Source organism: Aulostomus chinensis, chromosome 18, assembly GCF_037954235.1.
Source record: "Aulostomus chinensis isolate RoL2024-O1b breed Wild chromosome 18, RoL_Achi_v1.0, whole genome shotgun sequence".
Taxonomy (NCBI): domain Eukaryota; kingdom Metazoa; phylum Chordata; class Actinopteri; order Syngnathiformes; family Aulostomidae; genus Aulostomus; species Aulostomus chinensis.
In genome coordinates, this window is record NC_141337.1 from 14,091,463 (window position 1) to 14,117,215 (window position 25,753).

The window sequence follows — 25,753 nt, forward strand, 5'->3', positions numbered from 1 at the left end:
GACGAAGTGAGATCGCCTGCTCGATGCAGACGGTGTGACGTCAGCCAGAGTCGGTCAGCTGGCTCCTCCATCTGAACAGCAGGGAGAGCCTCTCCCACGGGGAGACATCACCATCACCGCCTGAGCCTGGCCAGCAGCATCGGCGGCCCGCTGCGAGGACCGAAATATGGAGGAAGCCATGTCATAGAAGCGGATCAGGCGTCGGCGGGGATCGGGAGCGGTAGATTATTTATTTAGCTATTTATTAATTTATTTATGTCCCTGCCAGTAATGGCTGGGGGCCATGGCTGTGGCTGCTGAGAGGCAGGTGCAATATTAACGACGAAGGCTTTCCGTTCCTCGGCATGGACCCAGGCGGGCCCGCTACACATCCACTGTCCCTGAGATCGCCGCTCTCTCCGGGAGGAGGGCGATAACTGGGCCGCGTCTGGACGTGATACAACCGGCTGGTGGAGGAGGAGGAGGAGGGGGGCGCTTTATATTCAAATATTATATTCCCAGTGCGGAGCTCAAGGTTATGCGGAGTTCCACACAACAGCAGCTACTCTAAGGAAACGGGCCCCGTGTGCCGCTTAAAATGGCATAATTTGACAGTTGTTATTAGAGGAAAAGCCGTGATTTGACCTGCCCCTGCTTCTCCTGACGGAGCGAATCCAAACCCTCTGACAGTCTCGCCTTACAGGCCTCGACACTGTTCGAGAGCAGCCTCCTCATCTGGAACCAGAAGCCGGTCCAGCTGCTGCCAAGATGATGGAGCTGCAGATAGACGAGGTGGTCTACCAGGATGACTACGGCTCCGGCTCCGTCATGTCGGAGCGTGTGTCGGGCCTGGCCAACAGCATCTACCGGGAGTTCGAGCGGCTGATTCGCAGCTATGACGAGGAGGTGGTGAAGGAGCTGATGCCGCTGGTCGTTAATGTCCTGGAGAATTTGGACGCGGTGCTCACAGAGAACCAGGAACACGAAGTGGAGCTGGAGCTGCTGAAGGAGGACAACGAGCAGCTCATCACCCAGTACGAGAGGGAGAAATCGCTGCGCAAGCAGGCGGAGGAGGTGAGTAACCCCCGGCTCAGCCTGGGCCTCCAGCCGCATCACACATCGAGCTTCCTGCTGCTGCTTCTCAGCAGTGCCGGAGGTTTCATCACATTCATGGTTGTCATGTGATTAAACTGACCTTTATACAACAGCCTCTTATCTTATCCAGCTGTTTAAAGAACATCTATGATAAGATCTCTGTTTTATCACTGTTGACTATTAGCCTTCAATTTGTTTTAGATGTGTCAGATTACTTCATGTCACTGAAGTGAAAGTGAAGCGGCTTATGCCGATTTAAACTTTACTTACCTCTACTGAACGGGTTTTGATTTATCAACAATATCTTTAATTTGTGAATGAGCTACTCAGGAAGTAGTATCGGTTCAATGAAGAGCATAAAATCCTGGAAATGTACCTGTTATTAAGATTTACTCATGATTCAGTCAGTCAGCTAGTTGGACATGAACCCAGGCTGGGTGATGTTAAACTGATACTGATGTTCAGCTGATGAAAGAAGGTGCGTTTTCCAAAGTGCAAACGTAAAATAAGACATTCAAGTTTCTGCTAAATTGAAATCTTTTGACTCAGCAGCTGCAAACCATTAGTTTGTGTTTGTGGGAGTTGGACATTATTCGAGAAGAATTGGTCAAATAAACTTGCTTTAATGTGACACTCCGACTTATAGATTTGACTTCAGTCCAGTGAAAAGCGAAATTTAGCTGGAGTATAAATCTAATAACCAACTTGTGGTGTAGAACACGAGACACGAGGTGTTTCTCATTGACTTAACTCATTAGCTCATTTCTGCTGATATATCAATATTTGAATTTTATTCTTTAATTATGTCAGCGTCCCCAAATATATATCAGGATCAAGTCTATGTATTTAAACAGTTAAACAGCGTTTCTCCTGGATGTTGCTGGAGCAAACTAATATGCGCGTGCGTTAACTTATATTCACATTATCCCTGCAAAACAAATTGTATGATACAAACTGTCAGGGCATGTTGCCACGATGACAACTGATTTGAGCCCAGAGTTCAACAAGTTCTTTTGTCCATCCAACAACCCAAAACACAGCGACTCTTCAATTACTGTCATTAGTGACCCAAAAAAAGCAGAAAATCCTCATATTTAAGAGTCTGAAACCAGCAAATGTTTTCCATTTTAACGTGGAAAAAAGACTAAAATGATGAATTGATGATCAAAAGAGTTTAGGAGTATTGCCCTTTTGATCGACTAATTATCGTTTATTCTAGTTCTGCAGTATTTTACTAGGCCGGTCTGAGTATTACTGTCAGAACCTCGTCTGATATTAATACAACTTGTGCGAGCGCCTCCAGTGTAGCTATTGCTAATGCTAAAAACAACAATAGCAACTATAAAAAATACATTACTTCTAATGTACTTGCCTCAGTTTCATTTGCAAATGCATGAGCTTGCAATGAGCAGAGGATATGTTAGCAGTTGGTACAGAATATATGCTGATAGAAGGGCTGTCAGCAAAGCTTTCAAACAGACGAAGAGTGTCAGCACTGTTGAGGATGCTCATTTACAGCCAAAAAACACCTCAAGTACACAAAAACAAATATTAGTACCCCTGTCTCCCGCAACTCTGTCCACCCCACCGTTCTTCTCTGACTTGGTGTCACAGCAGCCATGGGATCTAGCATCGCAGGGCAACTCTGATCCTCCTCCCAACCAAAGAGGCCTCAGCATATCACTAACAGCCCCGCTAGTAGCAGTTTAGCTCAGCTGTGTCATCATCTGTTCACCCCACCATGTTCCCGCCCTCAGTCACTTCTCGTAGAAGATGTCCGTTCAGAACGGGCTCGTTGGTTCAGTGTTCACATAGTTTAAACATGACATCATTTACTATGAAAGACAGGGCTGCATTGTTTTGTGTTTGTTAAGAGATACTGTTGTTTTTGATGACAGATCAACTGATACAGAAAAGGTTGTTCTTAACGGGGTTGCTAACTCACTGCAGAAGAGGAAGAAATAATTATGGCATTATTATAGTGTGACTGCGTCTGATGATGATTACATGAGTAAATCTACGTTATATATTTTCTTTAATTGTGTACTTATATTATCTCAAATGCATGCGATTTTGCAGCAACCTCAACAAATCCACAATTGTAACGTGATCTTAGTTGGCCCTTTTCCCAGCAGCCATTTTGACGCGTCATTGCAGGGTAAACATAATTGATAATATCAATCACGGTCCACTTAAATTTGCTATTTAATTGATTACACCTGTATGATATGACATATTAAAATGGCTGCTGTTTAAAGGACCTGCAGTGTTAACTCTCTAGTTACTGAAATAAAAAAGGTACCATCAGCATATTTTGTCCAAAAAAAACAACAGACATTATTTATATCAAACTTTGTTGCTCATCAAGTTAATATTTACAGCAATGTTATAAGCTTAAAAAGACTTTAAAAAAACATTCAAAAGTTATGATAGTATTGATCAAGGTTTAACCGTGCCAACATAACGTTAGCCCCCGATAGCTGTATGGATAATCTTCCATGAATAACTGAGTAGATAGCAAGTTATGTTAGCTAACGTTATCTGTGTCATTATAATGTGAAGACATGACTTAAACAAACTTGTGCTAAAATGTCACCAGTGGCATAAATTGTCCCCAATTTGAATTCCATCACTCCTTCATCAGCTTGCTGTACCGTGTAGATACACAATCTTTATTTTCTGTATATAGGGAGGGTGCAGGTACAGGCACTGTGATGCAGTACTTTTTCGTCTGCTGGCTGCCAGTTCACTAACAAAGTTGGCAATAAAGTACCTTGCTCAGGAGTTTTTCGGAGCATAGAGGTGTTTCTGTCTTCTTCTTTTTTTGGGGGGTCTGGATCCTTCCAGAAGGAGCTGAACTTCATCTTAATCTCACACCTACTAAATGTCAAGCTCGAGCCAAATGTCTTTATCCAGCATTTGTAATGGGGACGTATGGGTGGTCATCCATCCTGTTGACCTCCATCAACCAATCGGCAAGTCAGATGACATCTCTGATGACCGTGGCCGATGTTTGCTGTTGTTTGTTGTTTGTTGATGTGAAAACATATAATATAATAACTGTATATGATTCAAATATGATAAAAATGGCGGAGATATTGTTAGTATTTACTAGTGATGCACAAAAACATCAGCATGTCATCAGTATCAGAAGATATTGGCAATTTTTAGAAATATGTCAGGATCCATCCAACGGTTGTTTTTTATATTGGTTAAGATACACAAACACATTAAACGTTGGTATTTATCTAAGGCCAAATCATGTTTAAAATATCTTTATCTGCCTAAATTTTTCAGTTGGTGCATTCCTAATTTATACAGCAATATTTCGAGCAGTTTAGATGTGATATTAATCAATCATCCCTTTCAGGAATAGATTATTTCCTGATTTTTATTTTTCAAGGCTTCTTTCAATGTAAACCGGTTCACCAATTTACATTTCTGCTCAAATTAGGTCTCATGTGATGATGATCGGAGAACCACAATGGGGGATGGGACCACGTGTTAGAGGAGGGGAATCATAGGAAATCAATCGCACACAGTGGGAGCCTGGCACTGTAACCTGATTTGTGCTTACGAGGAGCAGAGACAGAGCCACAAAAGCAGAGAGGAGGTTCAGAGAGCCGCAGGATGTAAATACACAGATCAGGCTGGCCGGAGACGAAGGGTGTTTAAAGAAAAGAAAGGGCTGGAGTGAGAGAGAATCTCAGCGGCGGAGGAAAACAATAGCTGACACTGGGAGTAACATGAAAAAAAGCGGCTCAGATTACAAGGTTATACAGCTCAGGCTGCTGGTAAACAAAGCCAACAACTCCCTGTCTCGTAGTGAAAGCTTCACCAGGAAAGCTCATCATTATTCACTTTCGGTTCACTAATCTGACCTTTTTTCTTTTTTTCTTTTTTTTTTGGGGGCGTCCTCAGTTTTCCGTCTGGTTTAGAAGCGGCCTGCTGGTATCAGCACCTTCCCTTTGTGTGTCAGTTTCACACGTCTCCGAGTGCGATGACGGCCTCATCGCAATCACATCACCTTCTCTCTTGCTTTGGTCCGACACACTTCTCACCCTCTCATCGCCAGGAGGAATTATTTAAGAAGGAAGAACGCAAATCCTCAGCTCAAATGAACACCAACACAACGTAAATTGAAAAGAATCTTTTTAATGGCGTGCCGTTACACCACTTTAACTGTTCCCACTGCATTTTATCAGTCCACACTCTGGAGATTACAGGTGTTTGACGTTACCTTTGATTGCTGTAGGACATTTTTGCAGTCTGATGGAACAGAGTGTGTACTTGTGGTCTGTTTCTTTGAGGGTAATATTGAACAGTGGCGGCTGAAATACACACCTGATATCTGTTTGGAGGTTATTACTGTTCTTCTGCCAAGGAGGTCAAGTTTACGTTATTCTGACAGCAGGATTACGCTGAGAATTATGGCTGTTTTTCTGCCAAACATGCTGGGCCGTATTTGTTATAGTGCCACCTGGTGTCAACAGGAAAAAATTTTAACAGGTATTTTTTTTTAATGTGTAGTTCTATTCCCCCCCCCAACCAGCTCAATCTCAGATTTGGTCAAAAACACCTTAAGAACTTTGTCAGGAGTGACTGAGAAGACTGAGTTATGTGTTACCGTGGTGTCCAATTAAAATTTTTCATCATAGAACAAAAAAATAGCATAACTGGTTTCCATTTGGATCAGATCTTTTCCAAACATCTATAAGCTGAAATCTTCTGAAGTCATAGCTCCACCTCATGGATCCAGGAATAAAACTCGACAAACATTTACATCAGAATTACACTGAATTTTCTTCACGTGATGTACAGTAACTACTCTAGTGCCACCTAGTGGACGCAGGATGTGATAGTCACACTTGTATTATCAAGTTTCACTACCGTCTCCCTCTGTGGAACAGCTACGCACTGCGACATGTTTGGGGGGTGTGGACCCTCTCTTAGGGCCCGAGCGTGAAAGTGCCAGGGGCCGAAGGTTTGCCTTGTGCCCTCTGAGTTCTTTCTAGTTGTGACTGTTCTGTCATTGTGTAAAGATTTAGACATCGAACACTGAAAGGCGCAGCATACTGCCCTCAGGTTTGAATCTCAATTGGAAAAATGATGTGTCTATAGTCAGACTTTTTATTAGTCTACCAACTCGTTCTTCTGGTATTGGATTGAAGATGAACCGGTTAAAAACACCAATATATGAAAGTAATTTAAACCATTAACAGATACAAATTCATCCTTCCTTTTCTGTAATTAACCGAGGCATTTAAAGACACCTGTCATGCCGGAGGGTCCGATTTTAGGAACTCACATCTGCTCTACACTTGCTCGTCCCTCTACGGTTTTGTATATCAGCTACTGTATGTATTCATTCCGCAGTACTTGCCTTCCTGTGTGGTGCATACCCCTGGTTTAAACTGCAGTCAGAGGATTACAGTCTTAAAGCTCGGTGGACTCGCTGCACCGAAAAAGGACGTCATTGTGAACAGCTTTATGTGATAAAAAGAAAAGAAAAAGAAAAGAAAAAACAGGCAGCGTGAAAAGGAAGTACGTTACTGTGCGTTTACCTCTGGCTGCTGCTGAGTCCAAGGGACTTTACTACTGACTGAGGGCTTCATACGGGAGCCGTTGACAAAGTCAGACAAAATCACATTTTTCTCAAACTTTGCTTTTACTACGAGAACACAGCAGTTGTGTCACGTTGAAATCTGCGTCACAGTTTTGGACTCTTTTCACTGTCCTGAAAGGTGACAATGCAACAAACAGTTTTGTAAGAACAATTGGATTTGATGTGTTGGCCACAAGCACAGAAAATCATCACGGTAGTTATTAGATGTGGAGGAACTCTATCACTGTGCTCATGGTTTTTATGAAAATTATTCAAAAATAACACCTTAATCTTAATTCTGAACGTCAAGACAGATTAGATTGGCGGAAGAAAATTTAAAACATTTTTGATACACAAATCAAAAATCCAGGAAAAAATCAAAAAACACCAACAATGGCAGACACTGGGATACTAACTAATGGAAATACAAAAATATTTATGTAAACGTGAAAGTAATATTGAAGTACTGCAAATATACCGTAGCGTCACATTACTGAAAATATAATTCTTACGATGGGGGGTTCTGATAGATCATCTCCCAAATGATGTGGTTCAACTTTCTCAGGTTGTTTGTGTCTTAAACTAAATTCATACGCAACTTTTCACCCAACACTTTTTCTGTCGCATTTGTGCAGTTTGGGAGACGAATTCAATGTGTAATTTTTCCTGTGTCTTCTGCCAGAAATTTATCGAATTTGAGGATGCGCTGGAAGCTGAGAAGAAGGACCTGCAGGCACAGGTGGAGTTTCTGGAGCTGCAGGGGAAACAGTTGGAGCTCAAGACGAAGAATTATTCTGACCAGAGTGAGTGAACAGAGGTTCTCGCGCGTTGATGTTCCCATAATGCACTTCTGCATGTCTGGCTGCTCTCGATCAATGTTGAAAAATAACTCACAGGAGGAAAATTAAGTTAATTTCATTTTTAACTCCAACGCCAGCACCAGCAACATCAGTGCGATACATCAAGAATGCTTTGGAGGGAATTTCTTTCAATTCAGCACAAATGTTCACCGCGACTTCATGGATGAACTGGTTTTGGTGGTCAAGGGTCGCTGTGACAGTCTCACATCCAGAAGGCGTACAATACACACACACACACACACACACACATGCAGATATTTCTAGTTATGCTGAATATCAAGCTTTTACTTCATGTACATATTGAATATAATAATTTTAAAAAAGTAAAGCTAGCATTCGTGGTGGTTCTGAGGGTTGGATGGGACGAGGAGTTGACACGGTGAGAAAAGTTCTTGTGCTTTTCTTCGAGTGTTTATTTTTTTCTTTATCCACCCTTAATGTGCCTTCATTCTGTCTATTTTTATAAACTTTATTACTTCAGCATTCGAAGTACCCTCTGCCAAACATACATTCATACCCTGCTGCACTCATGAAATCATACTTTTCATTGTTTACTTGATGATAAGTCATCCTCGTGCCTTCTCCCGAAGTGAGATTCCCTCCTTTTTTGTCTGTTTGTCAGTCACCCGGCTGGAAGAACGAGAATCAGATATGAAAAAGGAGTACAACGCTCTGCACCAGCGCCACACCGAGGTGATGTACCGCCCCTTTGATCACCTTTCGCTCACCCTGAAGGTTACTTAGAATTCACAATGGAGCATTTAAAGTTTCTACAGATCAGGTTTTGACATAAGCACCGACTGATTGTCCCTCTGATGGTATTTTACATCTTAAATGCTGTTTCCCTGCATTCCAGGCAGTCATTGGCTTCAGCTGAGGATGCACTTGTTGAGTGCAAGTTAATTAACAAGTGCAGTCTCAAACCGAGTTGATGAGAGTGGAAAAGAATGGCTGCCTGTCAAAAAGAAAAGAACACATTTTAAGCATCAAAAAAGTCTGCAGACAATCAGCATTAGCATGGATCAAATGCAAGAAAAGCAATATGCAAAAGCCCTGTTCAGGACCTTTGAGCTCTGTAATCTCACAGTTTGTTTGTGGAAATATTTCAGAATAATCCAGCATGAATTAGTTTGCAAATCTTTTAAATAAATCATTGTAATCTTTCAATGCGCAACTCACAGATAGAAACTATCTCTTGACCTTCCTTTCATCTTCTCTCTCTCTCTTTTTTCTTTTTTTTTGCCATCACGGGTTGTAGATGATTCAGACGTACGTCGAGCACATAGAGCGTTCCAAAATGCAGCAGACGGGAAGCAACAGCCAATCAGATGGCCCCGGCTGTGGACGAACGTGAGTTGTTGTTTGTGTCGATTTTAACTTTCACCTTTCGTCTCGCTGCTGACATTTTATGTGGCGTCCTGATTTATCGGGCCTTTTATGTTTCAACATGCTCTCTGCATTGCTTGTGGCGTTTGTTTGTCAAGGTCTATGATTGGTAGTCACTGCCCACTAACCGAGAAGAGGCGACACACGCCGCCAATCATTATGAGTCGTTATAAAAAAGTTTGTCGTACGTTAACCTGCTCAAAGTGTTCAGTAACTGGCCGTGGCTCATGAGTCATGAATATTTATAAGCAAGAAAAAAAGATGAGGAGTGGGACAGCTGGTGCAGCTTCTGGAGCCAGACTTCAGATTAGTCACCTCCTGGAACATGTTCACTACTTACACACACACACACACACACGCACGCACATCAAAAGCATCCTAATCCCATAAAATCCTCAGTGAATATTAAAAGTAGAAGCCTGATGTGTGTTATGTGCGTTGAACCACTGTGGGTGAGATTCATTCGTTTTCAGTACAAAACAAAGAAAATCTATTTCTCAAATATCGACAACTTTGATAAATATAAGAAAAGTCTTAGGCGCTCAAAGAACACAGCAGTCGGCGGTCTGATTTGTGAAGGCGTGAGTGTGTGGTTCATGTGTCTTGGCTTGTTGCTGTCTTCTGTCTTTCTCTAATGAGAGTCTGTCTGTCTTGTCTGTCTTGCTCGCTTGCTCTCTGTGCTGCTGTTTTGCACAGTCAACGCCACACGTGGAGGAAAAGGTAAATCCAACATGGTCCCACAACTGTCCTAACACCTGTTCCCTAAAACATAACCAGCCTGCTTGGGCTTTTGATGACGTCCCTTTTCGTACCTTTTGCTCAGTGTCTTGTGTAAAGAAATCAATGATAATAATTAGTAGTTATGGTTCAAGTTACTGTTACGCACTTGCTCCTCTTCCTCCCTCGTGTGTTTGTGTCCTTCTGTGAGCCTACTCTTCATCTCCTCTAAAAGCTAAACACGACTGTTACACAAAGAGGAAACAACGGCTGTATGAATGGAAACTCATTTTAAATATATGTGGAATCCCTGCTAGCTTTGTGCAATGTCCTGTTTTAGTGTTTAATCAGCATTTTGTTTGGGCTAATGTGTAAGAAATAAACACCAAAATAAACACCAAAGGATTGAGTTTGTAGGAAGAAACAGAAACTTGTGCCAACGTCATGATGTTTTCATAGACAGTGTTTGGTGAAGCGCATTGGACTGCATGTGTCTTTTGCTCATCTATACACAAAAAGGCTTGTAAATTAGACAATACTCATATCTGTCCTGCTCTATTTACACATTCATTGCTTCTACATACCAGGATCCAGGCTGTTCTCTCTGCATTTGTACTCTGGTTGCTCCAGGATACTTTTTTCCCAAAAGATAGAGTTCAGACAGTCGAAAGACCTTAAAGAAATTATTTGACTTTAAGGGAAACGGACTTATTCACTTCCTTCCGAGGACTCACATCATGACTGGTGCTGCATTCATCTCTATATGATGCACAATTACCTACAGCAAGCTGCTGGTTAGCTTAGCAAACAGGTAAAAAGCTTGCATGGCTCTGTTTAAAGGTGACAAAAGCACCTCTGAAGTGCACTAATTAGCTTTAAACCTTGTAACTTGTTTTTTAAAGCACCCATAAAACAACTCTGTAAATATATTTCTTGTTGGGGGGGGGGAACCTATATCTATATTCAGAACTTTTTCACTGTGGCCATTTTGACAGGAATATTAGCAAACGCAGGTGTTGCTAAAGACATTAATGAAGGCTCTTTTCTATAAAGTTACAGAGCTTCCAAAATAATAAGTAACACCAGTGTGTTGGCTGCCCTGAAAAAGGTCTATTATTAGAGGACTTGCTTGACACATTTTGTTACCTGTTTTCCTCCCCCCCTTTTTTAAGTCTTTTTAAGCTAAGCTAAGCTAACAGGTTGCTAGCTGTAGCTGTTAGCTACATACACAGGGTTAAATTCATGTTTTCATTTAACCCTCAAAGTGCGTCCCTAAATCCAGTTTATGTGACTGTTGTTTTAACCCTGTAATGGACTGCCATACTGCCAGTGTGCCCATTGCATGCCGAGGTTGGTTTTTAAACAAAATAAATCAGTAAGTGAATAATTAACAGTCAGTCTCCATCCCTCTGTGTCTCTTCTCCCAGCAGCAAAGCGGAGCGCCCACCATCATTGAGCCTGTACCCCAGCGGCGAGGGCATGGTACGTGGGGGTCTCGGGGGGGCTAGGATGATGCCCGGGAAAGACATCTGGCAGGTCAGCGAGCTCGGCCAGTCCACCTTCAGCTCTGCCTATCAGGTGGGACAGACTGCGGCCTTGTGCTTCCTCCACACCTGCAGCCTGGGTAGTGGAAGCTGGGAGGGGCCAGCCTTACCGCTGCCCATCCTGCTAGCCACGCCTACAAGGACCAACTCCATGCCTGCTTGTGTCACTTTTAGAAAACTATCTGCTTACATCAAGAGGAAATGTGTCCTTTAAGGAGAGATGTGTTGACTCAAGCAAGCAAGGAATCTTTTTTTTTCCCCCCATGGCGCTTTCTTTATAGCTGTGATCATTTGTGTGTGATCATGGAGCTTCCACCATGTGTCCTCGTGTTTTTGTTCGCATTTAAGTTCAAGCCTTAAAGCTTCCAGATTGTCCCCGATTGATATAAACTAAGTTACTCATGCAGTCAGATGGCAAGGACGTAGTATTTAACCTGCTGGAGACAGCACAGGTAAGAAAAAGTAGAGGTGTAAGTTTTCATTTAAGGATTTAAAGGGGTCCTCTTATGCTTTTCCATGTATGCCAGCAATCACAGAAAACATGACCAAAGTTCAGGTTTCAAACGGCACTGAACACTTGGTCTCCAATGATTTGCCAACAATGTTTTCGTCCGGTCATCAGTTCTGGAAAGTGCAGGGGTGCTGCCCCTCGGCAGGCTTCAGGAAGCTGGCCGATCAAAAGCTCGTTTTAGAGGTAGGATGAGGTGAAGGCTTGCATGAAGGGCTGGGTTTATTTAACTATGACATAAGGCTGGATAATATGACTTCAGTTCAATACTACAATTATTTCAAACTTAATCTTATTAACCTTTATTGTAATTATTGAATTATTATCAATTTTACAGGTTTCAGATCCGACGTAGTCTTTGCTGTAATTACGCCGACTAAAACATGAAGAAAACACAAACTGTGGCATATCTACGGTCAGTTGTGAATATTTCTGTGGTCACTTGCAAAGGAAATGTCTTGTGAAAAACTTGACATTTAAGATTTAAAGCAAAAATAAGTGAAATATTGAATTTCTTTTAATTAAAAAGAATTCACAATACGATGCGAAAAGCAGTTCATGACACCGGGGGACGTAATGATTTAATTAATTTACACGAGCAAGATCAAGTCGGTGACGGGTTCCAAATATTGGTTTGATTACATTTTGATCGTCCTGCCCCGCTGTGAGTCAGGCTTCTTCAGTGGTACACCAGAATGAAAATAGAGAGCTGGAACTGAGCATAGAAGGTCCCCTTTAAATGGTTTGTAGACAAATATTAGCACTGTTGCATGGCTAAGTGTCTTCTAGAACAAGTCTAACCCCCAAAAAAGTCAGCAGCAGTCGTGGTTTCCCACCATTAAATGCATGTATGTTAGGAAGTCCCGCTCACCCCGAGGTGCTGCCCGCTTCTCTGTGGGTTTAGACGACGAGTGTCATTGTGGTCAACAAAATCGTCACCTTTATATTTATTTGCATTTTTTTTAATTGAATACATTGAAACAGCCCAAAACAAAATTAGATGTAATCTTGGGTTTCATGCATCAATAATAATTGTGGGGGTTTTTTTTTAACACCATGCCATGTTTGAACAAATAAAGCTTTATTCTTTAAGTGCAAAATTAACAAAAAAATAAGCTTTTTCAGAATAGCCAAAGGTGTGTGATAATACAGCTTGTTTTAACTACCTAATAATAATAATAATAATAATAATAATAATTTCATTCGTGTCGACAGTGAATTCTGGAAAGGTAAAAGACAACTCTCTAGTTCTGAGTCTGATGTCATACAGGTGTCTGGTGCTGCCTCCGCTATTTGATGCTCACATGACCTTGTTTGTGTCTTGTTCCTCTTGCCGCCACACAACAAGGAGGACGGTTCAGAGTCGGACTCAGTGGCGGCCACACCCAGCAGCACGGGGAGCAAGTCTAACACACCCACCTCCTCCGTCCCCTCTGCCACTGTCACCCCCATCAATGAGGGCTTCCCCCCTCACTCTGAATTTGATGTCATGCGGACCGGGAACCGCAGCAGGAAAAGTGCCAAGAGGCTTAGCAGGAATATGGAGGTTCAAGTGTCACAGGAAACCAGGAATGTCAGCATCGGTGAGAGTGACGCCAGTAGTCCTTCTCTAGACTTTGTTGCCACAGGTGACAAAAATATCGCAAAAATTATCGTCGATTTCAAAAAGCGCAGCTGAATTTTGATTCTGGTGTTTGTTTTCAGGTATGGGAAGCAGCGATGAGTGGTCCGAGTTTCAGGAGATCATAGATTCTACCCCTGAGCTGGACATGTGCGTGGACCCTCGTGTGTATGGAGGAGGAAACAGGTTACACTTCTCTGCCTGCACCACATACACAGGACAGCGTGAACAGATGTCCTATGATGTTGCAGGCTGAAAGAATAATTCCAGTATTTTCAAATCTTTGCCCTATTTTCTCATCTTTTAGGCCAAAATGATTAATTGTGACAAATCTATCACACAGTACAGCAGTAACTGTATGATCCTTGTTTACACAGACCCAAACAACGCTGATGTCATGTTGCCCCAGCATGTGAATTTATTGCGTGAAATAAACTCAACAGCATCTTTGTTTGGTCTGAGCCTTTTCCGGCTTTGTGTACTTTTATACAGACGGTGAACACGAAGAGTGGCGTTATGTTCCTGCACTCATTACGCTGTGTAAAACAGGCTTTTGTAGAAATCCTTTTCTCAGACATTTCTAACAAAAATTTGAACCCGTTGTCCTGAAAAACATGCAATTTTAGTGGACGGACTCAGCCAAGTGCCCCCTATAGCTGCTCTAGAACTGTGTAGTGGTCATTGCACCTGTGATTCGTCCCTCTATTTTCTGTACCGCTCTGTTCAGGGTTGTTGGGGGTTGTTGGGGGATCCCAGCTGGGTGAGAGGCGGGGTTCACCCTAGATGGGTCACCAGTCCATCGCAGGGCCATCAGGAGCAATTAGGGGCGCAGCATCTTGCTCAAGGACACTTGGACATGGTCACCGGGGGAAGTGATCGAACCAGCAACCCTTCCACTGCTAGATGACCACGCAACCTCCGAACAATGCCGCCCCCCCCCCCATCTATGATTTATGTCTCTATTAATTATTCTGACACACAAAGATGAGTAAATAGGGTGAATGTTTAAAAATAATGGAATTTATTTGAGGGAAGAATCAGAATCATAGAAATAAAATACAAAATGTTGTTCTCAATAAAAGGTTACAATTTTGATTTAATTTTAAAATAAGGCAATAAAAGCTTGTAATAAAATACATGAAATACAATAAGATAAAATGCTACTCATTAAAAAAAAAAAGACCTATGCCCAAAGATAAGGTTGAAATATTTGTCCTCAACAGAAATTCAATTCTTATTCCGAAAGATCAGACATATAAAAACATTTTTATGGTCCTTTTGATCTAGTCAGTGTGTGTGTGTGTGTGTGTGTGTGTGTGTGTGTGTGTGTGTGTGTGTGTGTGTGTGTCCTAGTTTTGAGGATGTTGAGTCACTGCTCTCTGACTTACTGTGGCACATAAAGAGATAATAAAATATACTGCTCTAGCACTTGTGAAAATGTGCGCTAGGAGGACCTGTGAATGCTTCCACTGATGTTACAATATCTGCTATACGTATGTTGCAGCCCCTCTCAGGGCATCGTGAACGAGGCCTTCGGCATCAACACAGACTCTCTCTACCACGAGATCAAAGACGCCAAGTCGGACATCATTGGAGACGTGGATGCAGGCGCCGAGCTTCTTGGTATGAACCGGACACTGGATGGGTTCATGTATCAGTCTGAGAGAGCAAAAGGTCAAAATAAGCGTAAAAATAACGGAGTCCTTTGTCTGTGGTGTTAAAAACAAGCGAGCCGTCCCTCACGCCCTCTTGAGGTGATCGCTTCAAAATGAAACCTCTGCTACATGCTAGTGCGGAGCCAATTAGAAGGAATTTAAAGGTGGATGCATGTGTGAGTTACACAAAGCCAGTATTTATTTTCTGCATCGTGTGACCGCTGGGCAGGAGCTCAATGTGACGCTGTGTGAATGTGCCGCTGTGTCACTCTTTTTTACCTTGCATGGCTGGAATACACTCCACGCCAACAGCTCATCCCTGCGTCACTGCAGTCATCCTGGAAACATACAGTCTCACTCTGGCTGCATCCCTAATCCCAGCTGCTCATTCATGCAGTGTTTATTTTCATTTCTTTTTTTCTTTTTTTTTATGATACAAAGGTACCTGTAATGCACTTTTACTGATCAGTCTCTCACAGAAATAGGAGGGGAGGTCTTCTTGTCCTTCTGTTAACCTCTCACCCGTTTCCTTTATTCCCCTTTATGTGCTCCTGCCGGTGACACCGATAGGCGAGTTCTCAGGTGTGTATCCGAACATGCATTGGTTGGTATATTTTTTGCCTTTTTTTTCTCTCTCTCCTCCTCCCTACTCTGCAGAAACTTTGAAAAGTCAATATGAATCAGCATAGCTTTGAAACACTCCTCGTGGTGGAGCTCTGGGAAATCTGATGAAAGTTGCACGCGCAGTAATTCAGTTTGTTAATCATTTAAAGTCACAGTGAAATTATTCAAATTGTTAGTGTATCAAAGATGATGAAAACATTTTCTGCCTCGCTTAATTGTCACCGGAGACTTAAACAGGGATCCGCTGTTGTTTCACTGGGACTTTGAATAAACCAGCCAGTCTGTCAGACCACATCAATACTCCCCTGCTTGTCTCAGTTCGAGGGCCAGATAGTTGATTTTGTGCTCCACTTCTTAAGGCCTGCTGCTTTTCTTTAAATCCAAATTTATTAAATGCTCATCAGCATCTTCTCTCTTTCCTTCTCTTGACCTTTCTCTGCTTTTCTTCCTCTTTACTTCTCCTCCCATACTCCTCTCCTTCTTCTCCTCCTTCTTCTTCTTTTGCCTCCAGTCCGCGATGATTTCTTTGGTAAGGCACCACTGCCTTAAGAATTAGCATCAGCTTACATTTGCTTGTTATGTCATTTCCCACTAACTTTCACTCCCTTGTGTCAGTTTTTTCGTGTGGCTTTATTTTATTTCATTTTATTTCGATTTTTGCCACCTTTGCATCTCATACTCATTTTTTCCCCCTTTCAGTTAAGAGAAACCACAAATGTACGGAAGGTAGAAGTGGCCGTGCTTGTCAAAAATTTAATGTCACCATCTCAAGATAACAATTTAATTAATTTGTTAGCTTAAGATAATGAGGCCGGGTTTTTTTTTGTTTTGTTTTGTTTTTTTAAGTACTAATTTGCCTTTTTATCAAAAAGATAATTATCTTATGATCAAGATAGTCATAAGTTGGAAAACAAATGTCGAATACAGTGGGGAATAGGACTCAAATGCAGAGGCGAGGAGGTGGTTATGACTTGATAAATTTGATTTATTAAACATCCAAAATTAAAAAAGGTGGCAACTAGTAAACTAACAAATGCAACTATGCACAAGCAACCCGAGACGAAAGGATGGAGCTAACTATAATATCAACCTGTCATCACGGTTGTCAAGGTAACAACATTTAAGATCATTTCAACCACAACCGTTCTTGGCTTCCATACGAGGACACTGGGTGCATTTGGTAGAGCCTAATTACTTCTAGATTAATCTGATGGCACCGAGGCCCTGAATCGCATTTTGAAATTAAATATTTAGGAAACTAAAATTTTCATTCCAGAAAACATGTTTTGAATAAAAATCAGTGAAAAGTAATAAAAGAAATAGATACATTAGTCTCCGTGTCTATCTGTGTCAGTTTATAGTCTGATGTTGCCCAAGTAATGGCTAGGGAGTGGGAAGATATATAAATATATAGTTATATTTAAAGTTGTATACATTCTAAAAAAAAAAAATCTGTAATAGGAGACAAAAGGTATACATTTTCTTAGCTACTGGAAGGCAGTTGTAACTGTCACATTCGTTTTCTTTCTACGTATACACACTTTTTTTTGCTTAATTACTTTTGTTCTCATAATTTTTGAATTCCTGCTTAAAATATTTGTTTTGCAAGCTTGGCTTATTTTGGAACGTGTTTGCTGCTTGCATGTGAAAATACTGAATATTATAGAAGATCCAGGAGTAAACCCGGAATTTAGGAGTTGCATAAAGTTTCCACCAAAAGTCCCAGCTATGCCCGATCTTCAGAAAAATCCCAACAACTTCAGTTTCTCCAGGGTTTACTCTGTGTGTGTCCCCCCAATATTTAATAGGAAACTTTTCTGTTCAATCTGATTTCTCCTCAAATAAGAGCCAAAATCAAATGTAACTTAATTTGATTTTTTTGAACTGTTTGTATTTTGTGGAAGTTTTCCACTATCGGTCCCACAGCAGGCGATCACAGGACCTCTGAGAACTGCCTTTGCCCCTCTTGGTTTACGGATGATGTGATGTCATCTACTTATATATGTAACAGACAGATAAATGTGTTTCAGGGATGGGAAAGGAGGTGGAGAACCTGCTCACAGAGAACAAACACCTCCTAGAGACCAAGTAAGACCCGGATGGGATGAACGTGGACACGAAAAAAGAACAGTTTTTGCTTTCTGTGTCTAACTTCTTCTCTCGCTCCGCTTAAAAGAAATGCTCTCAACATTGTGAAGAATGACCTTATTGCCAAAGTAGACGAGCTGTCGGGGGAGCAGGAGGTGCTGAGGGAGGAGCTGGAGGCCGTGAGGCAGTCCAAGAACAAGGTGGACGCCAAAGTTAAAGAGCTGGAAGAAGAACTCAAGAGGTCTGTTCTGGCTTCTCTTGTTGGAGGAAATTCAATGAAAAAAAAAACTCCCAACAATAGAAAGAGAGGAAGAGTAACACGATAGGCTTGAATCAAGACGAGCGGTGCCCGACCTCGTACGGCTCTTATCTGACACATATTAATCTCCGCTCATTATATTTGGATCACATCTGGCCCACACACGCTTGCCAGTGCCGTAACTGAGCCGGTTGTGCCCCAAATTAGACCCAAATGTTTTCGCTATCTGGGTTTGTTGTTGTAACTAAAGAATTTAATTGCCAGTTAGGATAAAATTTCACACAATTGTCTGATACACAACAATGTGTGAAGTGATGGCGTTTTATATATATATATATATATATATATATATATAATATATATATATATATATATATATATATATATATATATATATATATATATATATATATGTGTGTGTGTGTGTGTGTGTATCTAAATGGTCAAAGGTTAAATTCACTGTGACACTACAAAAAAGAAGATCCAACAATTTTCAATGTCATTTTTTTTTTCAACTTTTGAATCAGTGACTGATGTAGAGAAGTGTTGCTGAGTATTAACGTGGGCCATACAAAGTTAATATTTGACTTAAAATTATGACTGGCCCTCTTACTATTTTTGTTTTTGTAGGTATTTTTTTTCCACTTTCAACCTTTTTCTAAACCTCAAAGTCAATTTTTGTAAAGAGAACCTTTACTGGAGTGGCCAACGGCATTGTGTGATTTCAAAAATGACTCTCCAGAGCCTCTGCATCAAGTGTAAACAGACGGGTGAATGTTACAATGATCTGAAAATGTAGAAGTGGGGTGAAAACCGTCCCTCAACGATAGGCAACATGGCATTTTATTGTCAGTCCTGTCTGTGGCGTTGACAAGATGTCCATGTACGTTCGTGTTTTGGGGCTGCAGGTTAAGAGCAGAGGCTCTGGGTGCATCGCGGGACTCAAAGGATGAAGGAGGTGATGATGTGAGTAAGACTGCTTGTCCACATTAACCTTCCTGTACTTGGAGTTACCGAGCATGGAAGTTCCCGCAAAGACTTGATACGAGCTTCATTAACAGCAAAAGAAAAAAATCCTTTAATAATGACAAAACTGCAAAGCTGCAAATAATTGCCTCTAAATGTTTTTAGACATCAGACAAAAAAAACACTATTATGTGTCCAGTTTTCATCACCCATGCAAGACGGCGACATGACCATGACCCAGCGGCGGCGATTCACCCGTGTGGAGATGGCGCGAGTGCTGATGGAGAGGAACCAGTACAAAGAGAGGCTGATGGAGCTGCAGGAGGCCGTGCGGTGGACAGAGATGATCAGGTAGACAAAACCAACAAGCTTCCACAGGGAGGTTACTGGATGAGAGAACAAGAGCCGTGTCAGCTGTTGTCAGTTCATCTGAATTCTTCACGTCTCCCCTTTGAGAGACAGGCGTTGTTCGAGGAAGGCGAGTCGATCGCTTTAAAAAAGGGAATTTCCCTGAACTTGCAGGATGTAATTCATTTTTGAGACATTCTGTTGCCACGCCCTCGTCAGACAAAACTTCCTTTTTAAGGGTTTCGTCAGCTGACACTGTGGAAACTTCCTAAAAATGAAAGATATAAAATGTTTCAAATATGTCTGCGTTATAGGCTCAAGTATAATATCACAGTAACAGAAAATCTGTCAAACTGTCCATGTAAAGTTACTTCTACAAATATTAAACAAAAAATGTGACAAAAATAGAAATACAACATTTAAAAAAAAAAAGATCTTTTTGGCCTCTTGGACTGAGTTATGGTTGTATATATTGTTGTTTTAGGGCTGTATGTCTTTCCTCTACAGTTCTTCCCCTTTTAATTCATATTGCCACGGGTGCATCCTTAACTAAAATCTGGTCATGTGACCTGTGACTCACTCAACATCACAATAAACTGTTACAACAAATATCATTACGTTTTTTTAACCCCAAATTATTTGAAGCTGGTATCTTTTAGACCGTCTTTAAATCCAATGACATTAATCAGTGTGACAGTGAACTCACACACTGATGAAATTAAACCAGAAAATATCAAATCAACTTTTCAATGAAATCTCAGGGAAAAACGTCTCTCAGACACTAAGATCTTGTTCATTTTAGACATTTGTCAGTACTACAGCTTCAAAATGTAATTGTCTCTTTCCTCTCAGGGCGTCCCGGGAGAGTCCTCCGATCCAAGAGAAAAAGAAGTCCACCATCTGGCAGTTGTGAGATTCTGTTGTTTGATCCAACAGTGCATCTCCAAACACCTTGACTGTGTTCATATGATTCAAACGAAACATTAAAAAAGTCACATCTCTCTTTCTCTCTCGATCCACCAGCTTCGCGCGTCTCTTCAGCTCATCGTCCAGCCCCCCGCCCGTCAAGCGACCATACTACAGCGTCAACATCCACTACAAGTCTCCTTCGCCGGCGGGTTTCTCTCAGCGACGCAGCCACACCATGTGTCAGATCTCCACTTCCAACCGCACGCTGGAGTTTTTCCCTGAAGAGTGAGCAACAACCACCTTCACTTCTCCGCCTCGCGCTCTGCTTGGGTCTGAGCTCCTGGTTGCTTTGCTCGCTTACGCAGGCGTAGAGAGTAGAAAGATTCCCAAGTTAGAAATGTGGAGCAATACTTTCTCACGCTCTTATCCACCGGGGTTATTCGTTCCATACGGACAATCTCTCCGAGCACAAATATTCTTTAATTAATTACAGAGAAGAAACTAAGAAAGTGTAAGTGTGGTAGAAATAGCGATCTTAGAATAAGACATGACCAGCGCCCTAGAGTTTAGCATTTATCATTTTGCCCTGATTCTACAGAGAGAAGAGCAAACCTTAAGTTTACCAGTAGAACTGGTAAGATCCCAGTAAATCCCAGTACAGGTGGCACTGGACCAGCTCTCTGACCAGAGATCTGATGAAGTTGGCGGCGAGTAGATTTGCTTCTCCGCTGACGCCAGCAGCTCTGATGATGTCAATGATCTTGGTGCAAGAGGTGTTCTTAGGATCTAATGACTCGTTTTATTGAGAACAACGAAGGCTTAGAACCTCTCAGTTGGCAGTGTGCATGATTGCCTCTATTTTTGATACCGTTGGATGAACCGCCGTCCAACCTTGAACAAGTTCCTTCAACACTTGATGAAAACACACTCTCCTTAAAAGGAAGTGGAGAGCCGAAAAATCTTCCCGGCACAGAGATGCTTTTATCTTCCTCCAATGTAATCACCTTTTAGGAAAGAACAGAGAGCATCCCTCCCCATCCCTGGCGAAGAACCTCATTTAAATCTCGTCCTGTGCTCTCATCAGTGACAGTCACAGTCACTGCCCTTCAGTGAAAATCTAAGTTTCTCTAAGTCTCACTGTCCTCCAGGGACCTTCCGTGGTGTTGTGTTTCTGGAAGTCAGCTCTCCCACGTCCACACTTGCTCCGAAGCTGCAGAACTCCACGCATCATCTTTTTAAGGCTAGAATTTTGTAACATCAGTAGCAGGTGTCGGTAGAACCGTCCAACGAAAGCTCCTCCCCTCACTCCTTATTCTCTTCAAGTTCTCTATCATCGGTCTTTTGCCGTAGTTTAGGAACACTGTTACAGTTACCACCATTACACCATTTATGCAACCCATTAAATTAAAGCTCAACAGGACCAGGTTCATAATACATTCAATATTATGCATTTATTACAACTTTTCAGCATCTGACTACTCAGATCAGCTCTCCAGCGTTTCCAGCGAGGAAACAAAAGGTTTCTTTTTCTTTGTCTCAACCAAACTGAGCAGCTCCTTCTAGATTAATAGCACTGATTACTTTTCTCTATCCAAACATTTAGAAAGCAGCATTTCTTACTGCTTCATAATAACATTTTCAGTAACATCCGGATATACGAACAAACGTTTCTCTGCACTTTTTTGTTAAAGCAGTGATCAGAAGTCTCTGTTTATTATGTCGTTATCTTCAGTAAACCAATTCTAGCCTCTACTAACTTTTGCACAACTTAACTTTTGATTCAGTAGTTTTAAGCCAAGCACCCGCGTCGTCACACATTCATGAATGAAACTTTGTTTTCCTCCTGTCGTCTTCAAACTCGAGGCAAATCCTCTCATCCTTTTCAAAACATATAAAAAGATGCTTTACGTCAGCTGGAACCAAGCGTAGAAGCGTCGATCTGTAACGACCGCTACTGCTTGACCTTCTTCCTCTCCTCTTAACGCTCTCTCTGCCTGCTGCTGCTGCTGGCCGGCTGCTAACGCTTCGCTCTTTCTCTCTTTCTCTCTTTCTTCCCTCTCTCCTTCCCTCCCGTTGCTTCCAGACTGGCCAGTAACGGTGTTGCGTCTCTCCTCAGTGACTCGGCACTATTGGCCCGCCGAGAGCAGCGGCGTGAGCAGTACCGCCAGGTGCGTGAGCACATGCGCCGTGATGACGGCATCATGCAGGCCTGTGGCTGGAGTGTGCCATCTCGCTTCAAACAGGTACACTCACACACATGCACACACACACGCACACACACAGAAACACAGGACCCCTTTCCACTTGACACAAGACCCTTTTGATATTCTACACAAGTTCCCCCTCACCTACATTTGAAGGAGGTGAAGGACCCCCCAGATGTTTGGCTCTCATGTTAGTCGCTCAAATGATGAGAGAGAGAAATATTTTGAGGTTGTAAAATTATTCTCAGGGATCACCTCCAGACCTGTGGTTACAAAACCCCAACAAACGCTGTATTGGAAGACCGTAATGTTCAAAAACAGCATGTAACCACATGTGAGTACCATCCAGATTCAAAGCTGAACATCGTCAGATTCAGCGCTCAAAGTTCCCACACTGTGAATGACACCGAAGATACACACACATTTAAGTTTGGCTCCACTTTAACTCAAAACATTGGTAACAAAATACTTTCTACATATTTGAATTGTGGTTTTTTTTTTTTTTCTTAGCTTAAAGCTTAAAAGATCAATCACATCCCACAGGAAGATGAGGTGGATTATACATGACTCTAATAAGCCATCGTCAGCTACTCCAACCCTGGACACAAGAAATGGAATGTTTGTGACCTTTTTCTTCTGCCCAGGAACTTTAGTTATTGAGCTTTTAAAATCCAGCTCAGTAATTACAGAGGTGATCATGGATCCGACTGGATTACTCCGGGCCGCTTTTTTGGTTTGGCCCACGCTGATAGATCTCTGCCCGTGTATGAACAGGTATTTTAACAAGTCCTGATTAGAGGAATATCCTTCCTTCCATTCACGGCACTGCAATAAAATAAATGCTTCAAAATAATTGTAGGATATGCTTGTATACTGCAAGCTGAATCTCAAATCAACAGTATTTCGCAGCGGATGGTCTTGAACTATCATGTTTATTAGCTTGAAGCATGCTTGCCTGTTTTCTCCTGATTACTGTTAAGAAATCTCATGAAAAGACCAACAGAGTGTTAGTCCATCACTAGTCAGAACTTTTCTCAAATATAAAATTCAAATTTGAAGAAAATCTGTAATTTTCTAAAAGGAACTGTCGTGTCATCAAACGCTACGCAAACGGGGAGAACTGGTGCTTTTTGAAAGGGACTATTTTCAAGTGTGGATTAATACACATAAGGGACTTGATGTGTTTTTTAGAGCATACAGCAGGATGGTTCTACTTCTTTAGATATCTGTGCAGTGTTGAACACCTTATGTCTCAAAACCACCGTTTAAAAAGCTCTTACTCATATACGTCTATCTTTTTGTATCTTTGTAACCCTTTTCCCTAGATTACTTGTTTACTTATTCATTACTGATGTTTCAAACTTGATTATCACTTTTGTGACTGTAACGCAGTAAATAATAAAGGAGTATTTCATCTTATCTTATCTTATATTAACTTGGGGTGGCATGGCTCTGAGGTACAGAGTCCGTCTAGCAACTGAAGTGTCGCTGGTTCGATCCTCACTTCCCCAGTGTCCAAGTATCCTTGAGCAAGATACTGAGCCCCTAATTGCTCCTGATGACGTTGCAACAAACTGGTGACGCGTCCAGGGTGAACCTCGCCTCTCACCCAGTGTCAGCTGGGATAGGCTCCACCCCCCTCCTTCCATGCGACCCTTAACAAATAAGTGGTATAGAAAATAGATGGATGGATCTTATCTTATGTCCAGGTGCTTTACCAGATGGATACACCAGTACAATCTTCTTTTCATGAGATTAATTAACAATACAGAATCTCACCAGCTTTATCCTTTAAATTCTGTCAAACTCCATCAGAATATTGGAAATCTCTCACTCTGGATTCAAACAAGAGCCTGAGACTTTGGCTGGCAGTTGAAGTGGTAGAGCCTTTGCAGCTCACAGGTCAGAGGTCAGCGGAGTGTGTTGCTAGGCAGGTGGCTCTAACTCTGGTCTCCCACAGACTGGTGGTCAGACGGACAGCGCTCAGGACAGCCCGCTGAAGAGACAACAGGCAAGTGAGACCGACAGAGTCCCAGCATGCACCTTCTACGACTTACTCTCCCTCTAACCTTCCACCTGAGGCCTTGACTGGTAGATAGCAGGATGGCTTGGAGCCCAAAAAATACAGACAGACTCGGAACAGAATACGTGTAAGATGATGAACTCTGAGGCGTTCTCCATGGGAACATCTTTAAAAACATGCATGGAAAAAAAAGGGACTTTTTTTAGGCATGATGTTAGTCGCTATGTTTCGTGTAACTCATCCACTTCCTTTGAGAGTGCCCTCTAACAAACTCCTGTCTGTGGAGTTGAATTTCTCTCCCTCTGCTGATGTTGTTGCAACCTTTAAACTTGTAACCTCTGTCTGTCTCAACCTGCCCAGTTTAACATTCTGATGTCATCATGTCTGAATTCCTGCTCTGATCTTTTAAGGGAAAAATCCACTCTAAGATACTCAAATATGACTGGTTTGCATTCGGAGGACCACCTGGTGGGAAATTCAGGGAATTCTTAGCTGAAGAAGAAAACAATCTGAGACATAAATGACCCCTGAAATATAATAAACATGACAAATCAGTGGACTTTTCCTTTAACGCCTGCAGTCTATGTGCTGTACATGCATACGGCACATACACAAACACCGAATGCTCTGGGTTTCATCAGTTGCCAGTTACGTTGGATGTTTTTATGAGGGGAACCAGACAAGAATTCACTGCTTTGCTTGTCCCCTGATAAATTATCACCTTTTCTTTCAGACCACCAACGAGAAAGAGGACAACCGCATGAAGAACGTCCCCGTCCCGGTGTACTGTCGGCCACTGGTAGAGAAGGACCCCAACAGAAAGGTGAGGAAGGAGCCGGCCAAGTCCGACCGATGCATCGGTGTGGCCGATAAGCCCGTCCAATACTGGCCTGATATTTACGTCAGTATCACAGCATGTATGTTGTCATATACCATATCAGTATTTTTTAAAAGATGTACTTCCAAAAAAGCTGCTTGCAGTAATTGTAGTAATGATTGAATTTCATGTGAAGTGCACTGATACCATGTCAGATACTCTGCCTGACAGAGGGGTGGGTGGTAACCATGTGAATCAATCATAATTTACTAGTGAAGCGTGTGTGTGTTTTGAAGTGTTCTAGATCGCTCACACGTGTTCAGGTGTAGTGGTAAATAAATGCATTTGCTCGTCTATTTGCACCTGCTGTAGCTGTGGTGCGCAGCAGGAGTGGACCTAACAGGATGGAGGGCCAGCAGCCAGGAGTCAGCACCCATCAAGTCTTTGTCAGGCAGCACTGACCCCTTGAACGCTGAGGATGATGAAGGTGACAGGAAGAGCCGTCACAACTCCCCAGAGAAGAGGAAGGTATGCTACATTGACTT

General features: G+C 42.1%; 1 protein-coding gene across 21 annotated transcripts in view; it reads left to right on the plus strand.

Moving 5' to 3' along the window:
* Window positions 1–24: 24 nt before the first annotated feature.
* mapk8ip3 (mitogen-activated protein kinase 8 interacting protein 3) overlaps window positions 25–25,753 on the plus strand; it is a 32,776-nt gene continuing 7,047 nt past the window's right edge. For 3 of the 21 annotated variants that reach the window (XM_086185894.1, XM_086185879.1, XM_086185883.1), the window contains exons 1-21: window positions 25–1,053; window positions 7,362–7,482; window positions 8,162–8,232; window positions 8,798–8,889; window positions 9,622–9,645; window positions 11,073–11,220; window positions 13,043–13,277; window positions 13,399–13,501; window positions 14,820–14,938; window positions 15,541–15,552; window positions 16,106–16,123; window positions 17,625–17,682; window positions 17,771–17,923; window positions 18,850–18,907; window positions 19,107–19,258; window positions 20,108–20,164; window positions 20,279–20,449; window positions 22,248–22,407; window positions 24,329–24,379; window positions 25,125–25,214; window positions 25,581–25,736. In XM_086185894.1, coding sequence (XP_086042020.1) covers window positions 748–1,053; window positions 7,362–7,482; window positions 8,162–8,232; window positions 8,798–8,889; window positions 9,622–9,645; window positions 11,073–11,220; window positions 13,043–13,277; window positions 13,399–13,501; window positions 14,820–14,938; window positions 15,541–15,552; window positions 16,106–16,123; window positions 17,625–17,682; window positions 17,771–17,923; window positions 18,850–18,907; window positions 19,107–19,258; window positions 20,108–20,164; window positions 20,279–20,449; window positions 22,248–22,407; window positions 24,329–24,379; window positions 25,125–25,214; window positions 25,581–25,736 — 2,355 coding nt within the window. In that variant the 5' untranslated portion in view covers window positions 25–747. Of the gene's footprint in view, window positions 1,054–7,361; window positions 7,483–8,161; window positions 8,233–8,797; window positions 8,890–9,621; window positions 9,646–11,069; window positions 11,221–13,042; window positions 13,278–13,398; window positions 13,502–14,819; window positions 14,939–15,540; window positions 15,553–16,105; window positions 16,124–17,624; window positions 17,683–17,770; window positions 17,924–18,849; window positions 18,908–19,106; window positions 19,259–20,107; window positions 20,165–20,278; window positions 20,450–22,247; window positions 22,408–24,328; window positions 24,380–25,124; window positions 25,215–25,580; window positions 25,737–25,753 lie in introns of all 21 variants that reach the window. The other 18 variants (XM_086185878.1, XM_086185892.1, XM_086185896.1 and 15 more) reach the window with 18 other exon arrangements.